The sequence below is a fragment of the Entelurus aequoreus genome, linkage group LG20 (assembly GCF_033978785.1).
Source record: "Entelurus aequoreus isolate RoL-2023_Sb linkage group LG20, RoL_Eaeq_v1.1, whole genome shotgun sequence".
NCBI lineage: Eukaryota > Metazoa > Chordata > Actinopteri > Syngnathiformes > Syngnathidae > Entelurus > Entelurus aequoreus.
In genome coordinates, this window is record NC_084750.1 from 37,832,153 (window position 1) to 37,849,652 (window position 17,500).

The 17,500-nt window shown below is 38.5% G+C and overlaps 1 protein-coding gene across 12 annotated transcripts in view; it reads right to left on the reverse strand.

Moving 5' to 3' along the window:
* The window catches only part of epb41a (erythrocyte membrane protein band 4.1a), a 146,764-nt gene that overhangs the window by 65,055 nt on the left and 64,209 nt on the right, over positions 1-17,500 (reverse strand). For 2 of the 12 annotated variants that reach the window (XM_062030086.1, XM_062030085.1), the window contains exons 12-17: positions 15,587-15,816; positions 15,246-15,320; positions 13,982-14,029; positions 9,683-9,745; positions 9,516-9,563; positions 2,205-2,375 (exon numbers count right to left, since the gene is read on the reverse strand). In XM_062030086.1, the coding sequence (XP_061886070.1) occupies positions 2,205-2,375; positions 9,516-9,563; positions 9,683-9,745; positions 13,982-14,029; positions 15,246-15,320; positions 15,587-15,816 (635 nt within the window). The remainder of the gene's footprint in view (positions 1-2,204; positions 2,376-9,515; positions 9,564-9,682; positions 9,746-13,981; positions 14,030-15,245; positions 15,321-15,586; positions 15,817-17,500) is intronic. The other 10 variants (XM_062030089.1, XM_062030087.1, XM_062030088.1 and 7 more) reach the window with 9 other exon arrangements.

A 17,500-nucleotide genomic window follows, 5' to 3' on the forward strand; every position in this document is an offset into this window, starting at 1 on the left:
TGACCTAATGTGTGTATATCTATACAGCCCGGCCCCCGGCCAGATTGTTTGAACCCAATGCGGCCCCCCGGGTCAAAAAGTTTGGGGACCCCTGTCTTAGAAGATGTTTTGCCTCTCATCCAATCGACAAATGTCTTGTAAGACAATCTGAACAGTCCAGTTGGGATTCACTGCTTTGAGAATACAATAGCTTGAATTAATAAAAATATTTACATATTCCCATATTTTTTCACTGTGTAGTTAATATGACATTTTCAAACACGTTAACAATGCAGCACTACCCCATTCAACCTTTTATGTAATGATGTTATTCTGGAGTAGCTTTGACTTTACAAAGACAATTTAAAGCAACTGGAACAATACCATGACTTTACTTTAGCGTCATCCTAACTCAACTTCAATTTCAGAATACACAAGTAAATAGTCCACTTGTGGCCTACATGCTTTACGCCACTCTTTACATGAATTCAAGTGATATTTTATATATGACTACTACTGTGTAAAATGCTGTGCTAAAATGATCATAATACACTACATGGTCAAAAAAAGTTCACACACTGATAGTTTGTTGGTCAACCTTTAACTTTGATTACGGTATTTACTGCACTGCAAAAACTGAAATCTAAGTAAGATTAAATATCTCAAATAAGGGAGATATTTGCTTATTTACTGTCTGATAAGATAATTCTTCTCACTAAGCAGATTTTATGTTAGAGTGTTTTACTTGTTTTAAGTGTTTTGGTCCTAAATGATCTCAGTAAGATATTACAGCTTGTTGCTGACCTATATTGAGTAAAACATGCTTGAAACTAGAATATCAAGTGTTGCACAGCTGTGTCATCAACACTCAAGTATAAAACTACTTTTTTTAAAGTAATAATTTCTTATTTCAAGCATGACAAATTGTGTCTCATAATTAAAACAGATGACAGCCAAAGGGACTTTGCTGTTTTATTTTCAATGAAAACAATAGAAAATATGTACTCCTATAGTAGTACAGTTGGCACAGTACAGTAAACTGACAGTCAATATTGAAACATTTAACATGTGACATTTCTAACAATTTTGAACAGAAAAGGTTCATGCACATTCAGATAAATTCTTCAGAATTACAATTAAAATGTTTTGGGCCGCACTAATTGACTGAAAGAACACGTACTTGGCGCGATGATGTCATGTTGTCGATGGACAAATGCATTTTTAGACCATATGATTTGCCTGAGCAGCTAGGAGACCCCGAGAGTAACAAGCGGTTGCCTTGTTGCCTTTCCATTAAGAACAATAAATTAGTTTTTAGTATAAGTTTGCTGGTTTCAATATCATTATGTCAAGATAATGGCACTAGCATTTACTTAATTTAAGAATATTTTTCAACATATTGAGCAAAAAGGTCTCTTTTTTTTTGTACCAAGAAAAGTGCACTTGTTATTAGTGAGAATATACTTATTTTTAGGTATTTTTGGGTTCATTGAGGTTAGCTAATTTTACTTGTTCTGGAAAGTCTTGACAAGCCAAATGTTTTTGTTCTATTGACAGATAATTTTGCTTAGTTCAAATAAAATACCCCTCATTTTTGTATATTTTTTTCTTGTTTTTGAACACTGACTTTTTGCAGTGTGCTGCAGCGTTTACGCAAAAGCTTCTGCAATGTCAAAACATTAATGTATGCCTAAGTTTTAATCATTTTTCATCAACTTTGTGTATTGATGACGGGAGACTGTGAAAAGTTTCCCCACTGTCCTTTCACTGTTTCAAAATGCCTTTCACAGTTTTGAACCGGATTTTAATATTTTAGATGTTTTCTCCTGCTTGAGGCATGCTTTTCTGATCATTCTGAAACAGATGAACATATTTCCCACTACCACAAGATGTGTCTTTCGACACGGTTGTTTTAACAAATGAGAAGCTACTTACTGCATCAGTTAGGGATAAATTGGGGCCGGACAATTATTCAAATTGCCATTTCGATTATGGCTTCTCACTATCATAAAAATGTTAATACAGTAAATTTCCGATTATAAACCGCTACTTTTTTCCTAAACTTTGATCACACTTATAAGGCTATTTTACGGATTTAACTTCGCTGACGGCCAGAATAAAAACAGTTTAAAAAAAACAAGCACATTTTTTTTGACCAGGCAGTGTATATTGTACATGTTTCATACAAAACCAACAACAAGGGTTCTCCGGTGTGGCAGACTCACCGCTGGCTGTATCTGGCCATTGATGTTTGCTGTGCGGAAAGGCGAGTTGGTGGAAAGGCGCTTGTCCCACTCGCTTGGTTGAGGTTCAGGACCCGACTCCATGAAACTCCTCTTCAGCTCACTGATACTTGTGTGGTGACGCATGATCTCTGTTTGGGTCTTATCCACGTCCTTTAAAAAGAGTGTATTTGTCAGCATAGTTAAATGGAAAGTAAGAAATTCAAATGCAAAAAAAACAAAAGGAAGGACCCTTTTATGTGAATTTGCATGCAAAGGGCATGTTTATGACTAAAGGTCTACATTTTACATTCTACGGTTTTGTATAAATTACCTCTAATTTACTGTGAGTTCCCAATTATTCATGACCTTACCACGTGACTGTAAGTTTCTGTAAGTTTTCTGGCTATAGACGAGAATGCCTTGTAATGTACCTGCTATATTTCCAAAAACACAGAGGATTTTCAGACAAACAAGACGAGACCGCGATGCAATGAGGAGTTGTCATATGTGTCCCTGCCATCAACACAAAGTAGAAACTACATGATCTTGACTAGATTATGATTTTGCAGGCGACACAAATAGCAGCTGATGACCCATGTTTACTTGTCGGAAAGCAAACATGTACTGTACATGAGTGCTGACCACTTGCAAGCACAAGAGGTGTATCAAAATTCTGGGCTTTACAAAGATAATGTAAAATTGTGTTAATTTTTTTTTATCTGACACAGTCAAAGAGGTGTTAATTAAAATGGCACGTTGTGTAATTCGTAAATAGAAACAGAATATAATGATTTGCAAATCCTTTTCAACTTATATTCAATTGAATAAACTGCAAAGACAAGATATGTTTGAACTGAGAAACTTAATTTGTTTTTGCAAATAATCATTAACTTAGAATTTAATGGCAGCAACACACTGCAAAAAAGTTGACATAGGGGCATTTTTATCACTGTGTTACATGGCCTTTCCTTTTAACAACACTCAGTAAACGTTTGGGAACTGAGGAGACCAATTTTTTAAGCTTTTTAGGTGGTTGTTGCTTGATATACAGCTTAAGTTGTTCAACAGTCCGAGGTCTCCGTTGTGGTATTTTTGGCGTCATATTGTGCCACACATTTTCAACGGGAGACAGGTCCGGACTACAGGCAGGCCAGTCTAGTACCCGCACTCTTTTACTATGGCTTGGCATTGTCTTGCTGAAATAAGCAGGGGCATCCATGATAACGTTGCTTGGATGGCAATGTATGTTGCTCCAAAACCTGTATGTACCTTTCAGCATTAATGGTGCCTTCACAGATGTGTAAGTTACCCATGCCTTGGGCACTAATACACCCCCATACCATCTCAGATGCTGGTTTTTGAACTTTGCGCCTAGCACAATCCAGATGATTCTTTTCCTATTTGGTCCGGAGGACACAACGTCCAGTTTCCAAAAACAATTTGAAATGTGGACTCGTCAGACCATAGAACACTTTTACACTTTGCATCAGTCCATCTTAGATGAGGTCTGTCCCAGCGAAGCCGGCGGAGTTTCTGGGTGTTGTTGATAAATGGCTTTTGCTTTGCATAGTACCATATTTTCCGCACTATAAGGCGCACCTTCAATGAATGGCCTTTTTTAAAACTTTGTTCATATATAAGGCTCACCGCATTATAAGGCGCATAGAATAGACGCTACAGTAGAGGCTGGGGTTACGTTATGCATCCCGTAGTTGCGAGACCTGTTGTGGCTCAATATTGGTCCATATATAAGGCGCACCGGATTATAAGGCGCACTGTCAGCTTTTGAGAAAATTGGAGGTTTTTTGGTGCGCCTCATAGTGCAGAAAATATGTTATAGTTTTAACTTGCACTTTCAGATGTAGCAACGAACTGTAGTTACAGACAGTGTTCCTGAGCCCATGCGGTGATATCCTTTACACACTGATGTCGGTTTTTGATGCAGTACCGCCTGAGATATCAAAGGTCACTCACGGGCATTCAATGTTGGTTTTCGGCCTTGCTGCTTACGTGCAGTGATTTCTCCAGATTCTCTGAACGTTTTGATGATATTACGGACAGTAGATGGTGAAATCCCCAAATTCCTTGCAATAGCTGGTTGAGAAATGTTGTTCTAAAACCAGTTGCTCACGCATTTGTTCACAAAGTGGTGACCCTCGCCCCATCCTTGTTTGTGAATGACTGAGCATTTCATGGAAGCCGCTTTTATACCCAATCATGGCATCCACCTGTTCCCTATCAGCCTGTTCACCTGTGGGATGTTTCAAATAAGTGTTTGATGAGCACTCCTCAACTTTCTCAGTCTTTTTGCCACTTGTGCCAGCTTTTTTGAAACATGCTACAGGCATCACATTCCAAATGAGCTAATATTTGATAAAAAATAACAAAGTTTACGTTAAGTATCTTGTCTTTGCAGTCTATTCAATTAAATATAGGTTGAAAAGGATTTGCAAATCATTGTATTCTGTTTTTATTTACGATTTACACAACGTGCCAACTTCACTGGTTTTTGGTTTTGTACATAATTGTGTTTTCCAGTGGTAAACATATTGTTAAATTAGCATCTCTCTGACTCAAAACTGAACAATGATCTATGTAAAGAAAGATGAAATACAGCTCTTGCACTGGATCTCATTAGATTGTGCAAGTAGCCGTAAATACTGTATTGTAGGTAAATATGGTTTAATAACACTAGTAAGGCTAATAACACCATTCAAATAAAGTTGTGTTATGTTTGCGCAAATGGTCAGAAGCTGTGATTGGATAGCATACAGTTGCAGTCAGACGTGTCATGTACATGTCAGTCATTGCAATTATTTTATTTATTTTTATTGTTTATATGTATTAATAATCATATTACAGCCATGTGAAAAAAAATAGTACACCCCATGGTACTAGTGAATGACTGCTAACGAAAGGGTGAATATTTTGCAAAACATGCACCCCTGCTGTGTTACCTGTGATATTTGTGACACTTTGCTTTATGGTGCCGTTATTAAAGCCCAAAGTTTAACCCTATAAACTGGATTGACTTGAAATGTCAACAAAAACCACAGCATTTGGTAAACAAGTTTAAAGGCCTGGCAAGCACATGGATTATTTTTGGGTCTGTAAAGAATATTAAAAGCATGGCCGCTATTATGCAAAGGACTTTTACAGGAACATGTGCATGACTTGCACATAAGTCATTGACCTTTTGTCTAAAAATTTAAAGATATCTGCGTTACAATGGTCTTATAAAGCAAAACATCAAAAAATTGTCGGGGGTGTCTTAAATCTTTAACATGGCTGTATATCAGGCTTGTGCAAAATTCTAAATTAAATTGAAAATGTCTCCTCCCTTCCAATTAAATCGGGTTTATACTTTGAATTGAGATTTTAAACAGGAAGTAGAATTGCAATTCCAGTTCGAACTGAAGGAAATACTAATTCCAATAAATTATGTTGGTGTATTCCAGAGTCATACCATTCATGACGGTTTTGCATATTCCATAGAAATATTACTATGAACCATATGTAGTACGTACACAATATATTTTGATGTTTTTCATCGACAATCAAGAATCAAAGCAAGTTGTATAAAACAGATTATTTTATTTGATGTATTATAACTTAAATTGTGGAAATTAGGGAAAAACCCCAGAATTTCCCACAACACTTTACTTTATCAATGTGTTCAAAATGGAGGGACTTTGTGTTTAATTTAAGTATTTTCAATATTAAGCCAATATTTTACGCCAAAACTTGTGTTAAATGTGACACAGTTTCCCTGTAACTAGAGACTACAAGAAATGTTTCTGACTCCCAATGAATTTAATTCCAGTTCATGTCATTCCAAATTCAACTTCCTGTAGGGTGGAGCCAAGTCAATTCAAATTCCAATTCTTCAAATGAATTGAAACTAATTGGCCTAATTTTGCAAAAGTCTGATAGACATGCAAACAGTACGAACTGTCTCATATTAATGAGTAGAGTAAAAGTAGTCTTCGAAAGGAAAGCAATATATAGTATACAGTAGGGTACAAAGGTATCTGAACAATGACATGGTTTTATGATTTTTTTCTCGATATACACTGGATTTCAAATATACAAAAATGATAATAAAGTATAGATGTACAGTACAGCTTTAAATTAAATAGGCCTTATTTTTAAATTATAGTGGATCCCAGTGCGGCCCTATATTATGTTTATTTCAATAAAAATAATACTTATACAATGTATTTGATAGCTTCCTCCCCTTTCTTTCACTTTGTTGTGATTGGTCAGGGGTCGACAAACGTATGGGTTGCGGGTTACCACTGGGCAAGCAGCAAGTTACCATATATGGAATTCCCAAAACTGCAAAGAGAGACAATCACAAGATCTCAAAAAGTCCTTGAGTACGACCGTTAATGAGATTTAGGATTGACATAAAAATTCAACCAGGCATGACTTAAAAACACGCCAACCCCTTTTATATAGAACTTCCAAATCCATGTAGAACAACAGTAAAATATACTGTACTGTTCATTGATCTGACAAGTTAGAAATGTAGGGTAGGGCTCCTTTGAGAGATTGAACAAAAATATAGCATTTATCATTGACATGAATTAATAAGATTATAGAAATCATAAAACCATTTTGTCCAAATACTCGAAAATGATTTAGTATGTGAGTGTTAAAAGAAAACGTGGGTGTACACAATGAAAAATACATTTACGTGACTGCATAATGGAAACAACGACATCCAACGTGATCATACAGTATATGACTGGTAAACAAAAATAATTTAATGATTTAGTCCCCTAAAATGCCATCAGGTTTGCCGCAGCGAGAGCATTCACCTGATTTTTTTTTGGCTTGGGTATTAGTCTGTTGTTACATGCTATATGGTGTTCAATGCTTTTCTTCACGCAACCCCCCCAATTATCTTGGTTTATCTGTGCACTCTTTGAATCTAATCCACACTGGCTGCACTGGCTTTTTACTCATCCTCCCCCAGCGTTTACCTTTTTCCTATCTTTTTACGGGGCGCCTTGTGGCGACCCATCAGCGTTCCTGTTCAGTAACCCTGTACACTGTCCCCATCAAACGCCTTCGATGGCTTGTTTGTCTAATCTTGAACATTTTTGTGCTGAAAACAAAGTTTTGTCATACTTGTGCAACGACAATAAAGACCATACCATACCAAAAAGCAAGTACCAATTAGAGGTGGGAATCTTTGGCCACCTCACGATTCGATTACGATTCAGGAGCTACGATTCGATTAAAATTCGATCGACGCATCTTTAAAGGCCTACTGAAACCCACTACTACCGACCACGCAGTCTGATAGTTTATACATCAATGATGAAATCTTAACATTGCAACACGTGCCAATACGGCCGGGTTAACTTATAAAGTGCAATTTTAAATTTCTCGCGAAACTTCCGGTTGAAAACGTCTATGTATGATGACGTTTGCGCGTGACGTCAATAGTTGAAACGGAAGTATTCGGATACATTGTATCTCAATACAAACAGCTCTGTTTTCATTGCAAAATTCCACAGTATTCTGGACATCTGTGTTGGTGAATCTTTTGCAATTTGTTTAATGAACAATGGAGACTGCAAATAAGAAAGCTGTAGGTGGGATCGGTGTATTAGCGGCTGGCAGCATCAACACAACCAGGAGGACTTTGAGGATAGCAGACGCACTATCCGACGCTAGCCGCCGACCGCATCGATGATCGGGTGTTGATGAGCAGATGAGGGCTGGCATAGGTGGAGCGCTAATGTTTTTATCATAGCTCTGACGAGGTCCCGTAGCTAAGTTAGCTTCAATGGCGTCGTTAGCAACAGCATTGCTAGGCTTCGACAGGCGGCACAGCATTAACCGTGTAGTTACAGGTCCAGTGTTTGGTTCGGTGTCTCCTGATAGTAGTATTGTTGATCTGCCGTCTATCCTTCCAGTCAGGGGCTTATTTCTTTTGTTTCTATCTGCATTTAAGCATGACGCTATCACGTTAGCTCCGTAGCTAAAGTGCTTCACCGATGTATTGTTGTGGAGATAAAAGTCACTGTGAATGTCCATTTCGCGTTCTCGACTCTCATTTTCAAGAGGATATAGCATCCGAGGTGGTTTAAAATACAAATCCGTGATCCACAATAGAAAAAGGACAGAGTGTGGAATCCAATGAGCCCTTGTACCTAAGTTACGGTCAGAGCGAAAAAAAGATACGTCCTGCACTGCACTCTAGTCCTTCACTCTCACGTTCCTCATCCACGAATCTTTCATCCTGGCTCAAATTAATAGGGTAATCGTCGCTTTCTCGGTCCGAATCGCTCTCGCTGCTGGTGTAAACAATGGGGAAATGTGAGGAGCCCTTCAATCTGCGACGTCACGTAACTTCCGGTACAGGCAAGGCTTTTTTTTTATTAGCGACCAAAAGTTGCGAACTTTATCGTCGATGTTCTCTACTAAATCCTTTCAGCAAAAATATGGCAATATAGCGAAATGATCAAGTATGACACATAGAATGGATCTGCTATCCCCGTTTAAATAAAAAAAAATCATTTCAGTAGGCCTTTAAGAACAATCAGAAGTGTGAGCACTAGAACTGGATGTAGTACGGACAATTTTTTTTTAATGCATTTTTTTCTTATACTTGTCTGAATTCTTTTGTATGCGTTTCTTACCTTTCTTAACTTTTCTTTAAAAGCCTAACCAGGGACAAGGGTTGCAAATTAACCTGTGGCTACACGCCTTATGTACTTTGACATCGGTTACCTATGGGTGGCAATGTTTAACTTGTACTGTCCCTTTAAAATAAATACATAAATAAATAAATAAATAAATAGTCAAAAGATTAGCCAACCTATTAAGAAACCAAATGAGTGCCAAGTGTAATTGAGTTCAATTGACCAATTAAGGGAAGCATGATTAACTATTTTTTTCTGATACAATTATCAGTTCATAAAAATGTTTGGCTTTTGAGAGAAAAAATAACTACTAAGGTAAAAATACAAAAAACCAAAAAAATACAGGTACTTTACATATCTCTGTACTGTTATACTCTCATATTGTAAACATACACACATACAGTATATCCTGCTTAGCAGGAGTAAGTGGCTTCTTTCCACATGTGCATATTTATAAAAGGAAAGCTAAATATCTTCAATATTCCACAAAAGGGTGGGACTGTATTCAAATACTTGTTTTCTTGTTTGTTTCAGCACTAAATCTGTAGGCCCAAAGAAAATGTGGCCAAAACAACTGCTTCCAGTCATATAGTGCATAGTAAGAAATAAAAACATGGCAGTGACAGTGAAAAATAGAAGTAAAGCTACTTGCATCAGAGTCAGAGAGGAAAATGGTGCATTGCAAGCCTTTGGGATGAAGCTGAAATTAATACAATGAATAAAGAAAAGAAAAAAGACTTAAAGTGAAAAAAATGTCAATGGTCCAAGCAGTGAAACACAAAAGCAAACATCAAAAACCCAAGTGAAGTCCATACAAACCTCCAACATTAAATTGCTATGTCTGATATAAATAGTTTCACCCTCAAGTTTCTTAGCTCGTTTCTGCAGAAAATTGGGGAAAAAAAGGAACATCTGGTTGAAATATTTTGTAGTAAAACCATCGGAATACTTCATTGGATTTGCAATAGAATACATTGAGCTGCACCCACCAGGGCAAAAACATGAACCATGAAAAAACAAAAGGTTACGTTAACAGCACGGTGGTGTGTCATGGTGGGGAATATGTTTGCTGCCAAAATGAACGCCCACATGACAAAGCCAGATTCCCATTGTAAGCAAGGGGAACAAACATGCTGTACATGCAAAACCTGCTGCAGTGCATTTGGTTATTATTAATACACACCATAACTTGTTATCTATTGATGAGGACACTTTGGCTTTAGGAATGTCTATACTAAAAATAATGGAAATAATGATTATATTGGAACACACTCCTAAACAAAAACAATAAATAACCTGCAAATGAAGCGTTACATTTTTTATTTAATTTAATCTTTTATGTAATTTCCTGTCAGACATGCAACCTCTCATGACCTTGTAACTGCAAAGGCAAAAATGTTTTCTGTCTATTGAAGGGCACAAGAAAAGGTGCCACTGAAGGAATACATTGTCTCCAAGGAATACATTGTCTCCAGACTTCTCCCCACATTTGACCCATACCAGTTTGCTTATCGCCCTAACCCGGGGGTCGGCAACCCGCGGCTCTAGAGCCGCATGCGGCTCTTTAGCGCCGCCCTAGTGGCTCTCTGGAGATTTTTCAAAAATGTATGAAGAATGGAAAATGATGAGGGGGAAAAAAAATCATTTTTTTTGTTTTAGTATGGTTTCTGTAGGAGGACAAACAAGACACAAACCTCCGTAATTGTTATAAATCACACTGTTTATATTAAATATGCTTCACTGATTCAAGTATTTGGCGAGAGCCGTTTTGTCCTACTTATTTTGGCGGTCCTTGAACTCACCGTATAGTCTGTTTACATGCATAACTTTCTCCGACTTTCTAGGACGTGTTTTATGCCACTTCTTTTTCTGTCTCATTTTGTCCACCAAACTGTTAACGTTGTACATGAGTGCACAAAGGTGAGTTTTGTTGATGTTATTGACTTGTGTGAAGTGCTAATCAGACATATTTGGTCACTGCATGACTGCAAGCTAATCGATGCTAACATGCTATTTAGGCTAGCTATATGTACATATTGCATCATTATGCCTAATTTGTAGCTATATTTGAGCTCATTTAGTTTCCTTTAAGTCCTCTTAATTAAATTTATATCTCATGACACATGTAATATGGCTTTTAATTTTTTGCGGCTCCAGACAGATTTGTTTTTGTATTTTTGGTCCAATATGGCTCTTTCAACATTTTGGGTTGCCGACCCCTGCCCTAACCGCTCCACAGAGGACGCCATCTCCTCTGCACTCCACCTGAGGTTAGAACATCTGGAAGGAAAGGGCACACACGTGCGGATGTTGTTTCTGGACTTCAGCTCGGCATTCAGCACCATTATCCCGCAGCACTTGGTGAGCAAACTGGCCCCCCTTGGATTCAGTACCCCATTATGCAACTGGCTGCTCAAAGACAGACCCCAGTCTGTCAAAGTGGGCGACAACACCTCCAGTGCCATCTCCCTGAGCACCGGCTCCCCCCAGGGCTGCGTCCTGAGTCCGCTGCTGTTCACGTTGATGACCCATGACTGCTGCGCCAGGTCCACTACTAACCACATTGTGAAGTCTGCGGACGACACGACAGTATAGTGGGCCTCATCCGTGACAACAACGACATGGACTACAGGGAGGAGGTGAAACATATGGTTGACTGGTGCAGAACCAACAACCTGGTCCTGAACGTCGACAAGACCAAGGAGATCATCGTCGACTTTAGGAAGCACCAGTCCAGCCATGCTCCACTCTTCATCAACGGCACAGCAGTGGAAATCGTAAGCAGCACCAAGTTCCTGGGGGTGCAGATAACTGACAATATGACCTGGTCCCTACACACCGGAGCTCTTGTAAAAAGAGCTCAGCAGCGCATGCACTTTTTGCGTCGGATGAAAAGAGCACAGTTCCCTCCCCCCGTTCTCACCACATTCTACAGAGGCACTATAGAGAGCCTATTGACCAACTGCATCTCTGTCTGGACTGGAGCCTGCAGTGCCTCAGACTAGAAGTCTCTGCAGAGAGTGGTGAGGACAGCGGAAAAGATCATCAGGACTCCTCTTCCTCCTATCCGGGAAATCGCAAAAAGCCGCTGCCTGACCAGGGCTCAGAAAATCTGCAGAGACTCCTCTCACCTCCACCAATGACTATTTTCACTGCTGGACTCCAGAAAGAGGTTCCGCAGCCTCTGTAGCAGAACCTCCAGGTTCTGTAACAGCTTCTTCCCTCAGGCCATAAGACTCTTGAACGCATCATAAAAATCCCTTAAGGTCCCCCCCAAAATGGATTAACTCACTGGAATATAAAAAGTATATCAAATTAAAGCTGCAAGCAGCATTGGTAGGTGCTAGTCGCAATTTCCGCCAGTCCTGATGTGTGTAAAAAGTAATTTCCGCCAGTCCTGATGTGTGTAAAAAGTTTGGTGAGTTTTGAAGTATTTTAAGGGGGTCAAATTACAGCTCAAAGAGGCAAAAATGAGTGTTTTTATGAAACTTTTGTTTTGAAGGGGTGATTGCCAACTTCCTGTTGATTTTTGCTGAAAGATGTCAAATGATGAAATGTAGGTCTAGGTGAGACCTACATAGAGGTTTTTGTTTCATGTCTCTAAGACGTTCCTACCGGAAGTTACAAGCAGTTTTGTCTGTGTTTTCCTCTGAGGAGCAGTTTTGTCTCTGTTTTATTCAAAAATTGCACCAGAGCGCAATTTTGAGTTTTGGGGTTCGTTTTTTTTTTTATTAGATCGCAATTTCCACCAGTCCTGCTGTGTGTGAAAAGTTTGGTGAGTTTTGAAGTATTTTAAGGGCGTCAAATTACAGCTCAAAGACGCAAAAATGAGTGTTTTTAGTCATTTTTAGTCTTGAACGGGGAATTGCCAACTTCCTGTTGATTTTTGCCCGAAGAAATTAATGAATGAAAAGTAGGTCTAAGTGAGACCTACATAGAGGTTTTTGTTTCATGTCTCTACGACATTCGTACTGGGAGTTAGAGGCAGTTTTCTTCCTAGGGGGCGCTAGAGCGCAATTGTGATTTTTGGGGTTTGGTTTTTTGACTAAAGAGTTTTTTTCGCGTTTTTTTTATGTGTGTGAGTTTTGAAGCATGTTAAGGGGGGCAAAGTAGTGCGCAAAGTTGCGGAAAAATAATAATAATAATAATAAACCTTACAATAACAATAGGTCCTTTCGTCCCAATGCAAAAGGACTCCCGTTGGGATTCCTTTTACAATGGGCCGTGCGGGCTCTAAAAATTAACATACATCCATAAACGTGGATGCATATGCAAAAGTGCAATATATTTATCTGAACAGTAATCTATTTATTTATATCTGCACCTTACTGCTCTTTTATCCTGCACTACAATGAGCTAATGCAACAAAATGTTGTTCTTATCTGTACTGTAAAGTTCAAATTTGAATGACAATAAAAAGGAAATCTAAGTCCTTGGTGCTGAGGGTGGGCACTGTAAAACAGCGACTGGGACAAAAAAGGAACACCCAAAAAGATCACGTGCATAAAGCCGGGGGATTCCAAAGACCCTCACAGATGCTGACTGCCCAATAACCATAAGACATCCGCAAAACAAGAGCCAAAATATCGAGCTTCAGTTTGGGCAGTGGCATCAATGGGCGGAGAGGTTGCAGTTGACCGAGCAACCATCGCACACTGTGGTTTGAAGCCATGGAGAGCCAAGCCAGTGGAATCTACTAGTTTTGTGTTTTGAAAAAATATAATCATTGATTTACTAACATGTTGCATGAGAGCTTGCTTTCTTGAGTTAGCGATGAAAAGCAGTTTTCAATAAAATAGTTCATCAACTCTTTTTCTCCATCTTTCTTCCTTTCGCATTTTGGTGCTTTACGAACTAACATTCTGGTAACAATCCTCCAGCACCACATCATAATACTTGTAATTTTGTTCAGGAGTGTATTATGCTATTTATCATAACAATAATTTTGTATTAGTATGTAGTAGTGATGCTAGTACTATGAGACATGAGGTATTATTTTGAATTTCTTTGTTGCTTGACATATAACACAGCCAAAACCCAAAGCGTAAAAAAAAAAAAAAAAAATGGAATTAAAGCAGCCATGAAAATAGCACGGTAAGTTAGCAGACACACGCTAACCTTCCTCACTCGCATCATCTCCATCTTTGTTTTGTCCTGAGGAGAATGCTGTTCCCCCATCAGAAAAAAGACAGTTATATTTGTCCTACTGCTGTGCCTTAATAATAATAGGAAATAATATGCATGCAAGTCTTTCAACAATGTTACACAGGAAATTCTGCCAGAGATTTAAATGTCAATCATATGAAATACATGTATTATATATAACGCAACCTAATTAATCTATCTTTGGAACAAGCAGTCATTAATAGAGGCTGAGTACACTTAAAACTTTGGCGAAATGGTATATATTGCGGAAAAACACTGGAAATTATTTTTAAAAGTATCCAAGTATCCAGAAAATGACGAAACATTTGAATTCAATCGTATTGTTATTGTAAGTAATGAAGTGGGCAGCCAATGTATATCTGGACAACACTGCAACATGTTTAGTTGTTTTTTTTTTAATCTCACCCTTGCTCTTTAATATAAGATGCTTTAAAGCAGGGGTGTCAAACTCATTTTAGATGGGGGGCCACATGGAGAAAAATCTACTCCCAAGTGGGCCGGACTGGTGAAATCACGGCACGATAACTTAAAAATAAAGACAACTTCAGTGAACAATGGGAGACCGGACTTTCTGCTCCGCTGCTCCCAGTCTGTGGAACGCTCTCCCTGACCACCTGAGGGCACCACAGACTGTGGATGCTTTTAAAAAAGGCTCGAAAACCCTTCTTTTTAAAAAAGCCTTTTTTTTTTCTTTTTTTTTAGATATATGCATACTAGTTTTAGCTATTTGGCTGTTCTAGTTTTTATTTATTTTTTATTATCTTTTTATTTTTTTCTAATTTATTTATTTTATTTTATTTTTTTAATACACTGTAGCACTTTGAGGTTGTTTACTCAATGTAAAGTGCTTTTTACAAATAAAATCTATTATTATTATTATTATTAAAAAAATAATATAAAAATCAAATTACAGGATGTTATTTATGTAGTTTGCTTACATCGTGTGGTATATTTTTTATTTATTTTTTTACATATGTAGCATAATCTAGAAAGACACAAATAATTGCTATTGTGACATCTGGTGGACACAATTAAAACAGCAGTTTCTTTCATTCAAAAATTTCGGCGCATTTTTATACTTAGTAAACTCATCCCACGGGCCGGATAAAACCTGTTCACGGGCCTGATCCGGCCCACGGGCCTTACGTTTGACACCCCTGCTTTAAAGTATCCTTTTATTTATTGTTTGTTAGATCATGCATTCGATAAAACAAACCTGGCTCTTTTTCTCTCGTTCCCCGTTGGTCTTGGTCACAGAGGGGGAATGCCTCCGTTCTCTTCTGGCCAATGTCTGGCAGTACAGACACAGCTCACACAGATTAATTCCATGCAAAATCCCAACTCAAAAGCTCCATAAATACATTTTATATTTCATTAGCCCTTTGACGAAAAAGTTAACTATAAGCGTCAGTATACCTCAGTGATTCCTCAGAAAATTACACTGACGGTTCATGACATGATGCTGGACCTTTTTGTGATGGCACTAACGATAATGATAATTTGAACTGCGTAACACCTCTCACTAGCATTACGTAAATTGTGTTGTAATGTTCATACCTTGATTTCTGGAGTGGACTCAGGTTTGGGGCTCCGACTTTTGGTGGAGCCTTTGAGTTCGGCTTTCCTTTCTACAGAGCGTCGGAACTTAGGTGTTGAACTGTTGCTGCACGTGGCGAGATGAAGGTTGTGTAGCAGCGGGGATGGCGTGTTGTCCCCAGGAGACACAGGCGACATGATGGGCGCACTCACTGGGCGGCTTGATTTGTTGTCCGGAGTGGACGCCATGGCTGAAGTGAACACAGAAAGGAGACATTCAAGTAAACCTTGCGAAAGTATTAGGCCAACTTATTTGTAATCTTACTAGAGATGTCCGATAATGGCTTTTTTTGCCGATATCCGATATTGTCCAACTCTTAATTACCGATTCCGATATCAACCGATACCGATATACACTACCGTTCAAAAGTTTGGTGTCACCCAAACAATTTTGTGGAATAGCCTTCATTTCTAAGAACAAGAATAGACTGTCGAGTTTCAGGTGAAAGTTCTCTTTTTCTGGCCTTTTTGAGCGTTTAATTGACCCCACAAATGTGATGCTCCAGAAACTCAATCTGCTCAAAGGAAGGTCAGTTTTGTAGCTTCTGTAACGAGCTAAACTGTTTTCAGATGTGTGAACATGATTGCACAAGGGTTTTCTAATCATCAATTAGCCTTCTGAGCCAATGAGCAAACACATTGTACCATTAGAACACTGGAGTGATAGTTGCTGGAAATGGGCCTCTATACACCTATGTAGATATTGCACCAAAAACCAGACATTTGCAGCTAGAATAGTCATTTACCACATTAGCAATGTATAGAGTGTATTTCTTTAAAGTCAAAACTAGTTTAAAGTTATCTTCATTGAAAAGTACAGTGCTTTTCCTTCAAAAATAAGGACATTTCAATGTGTATACAGTCGTGGAACTAACACATTATTATGCCTAATTTTGTTGTGATGCATTAAACAATGTAACAAGGTTTTCCAAAATAAATCAACTCAAGTTATGGAAAAAAATGCCAACATGCCACTGTCATATTTAGGGAACGAGTCCCTTTGGGAAAGAGGACCCTATTGTATTTCTAGCGTTTTATTATTATACCGCCGCCTCTTTGAGGTGTAATTTGACTCCCTTAACATGCTTCAAAACTCACCAAATTGGACACACACATCAGGACTGGCGAAAATTGCGATCTAATCAAAAAACCAAACCCCAAAATTAAAAATTCAGTTCTAGCGCCTCCTAGGAAGAAAACACAGACAAAACTGCCTGTAACTCCCAGTAGGAATGTCGTAGAGACATGAAACAAAAACCTCTATGTAGGTCTCACTTAGACCTATATTTCATACACTGACAACCCCCAGCAAAAATCAACAGGAAGTTTGCAATTCCCCCTTCAAAACAAAAGTTGTGTAAAAACAGTCACCTTTTTCAAACATTATCTCCTCTGAGCGCGTTTGTCGTGTCGGCTTCAAATTAGCACAGGAGAGAGATTGAACCCTTCTGATTAAAAGTTGATGAAAGAGTTTTAATTACTGCTCCGGTTTGGATTTTATGAGCCCTCAAAGTCGGTCCCGTCCATCGCTGCTTGCAGCTTTAATTATTATTATTATTATTGAAGTCACAAAGTGCATTATTTTTTTTAACATGCCTCAAAACAGCAGCTTAGAATTTGGGACATGCTCTCCCTGAGAGAGCATGAGGAGGTTGAGGTGGGAGGGAGTAGCGGGGGGTGTATATTGTAGCGTCTTGGAAGAGTTAGTGCTGCAAGGGGTTCTGGGTATTTGTTCTGTTGTGTTTATGTTGTGTTACGGTGCGGATGTTCTCCCGAAATGTGTTTGTCATTCTTGTTTGGTGTGGGTTCACAGTGTGGCGCATATTTGTAACAGTGTTAAAGTTGTTTATACGGCTACCCTCAGCGTGACCTGTA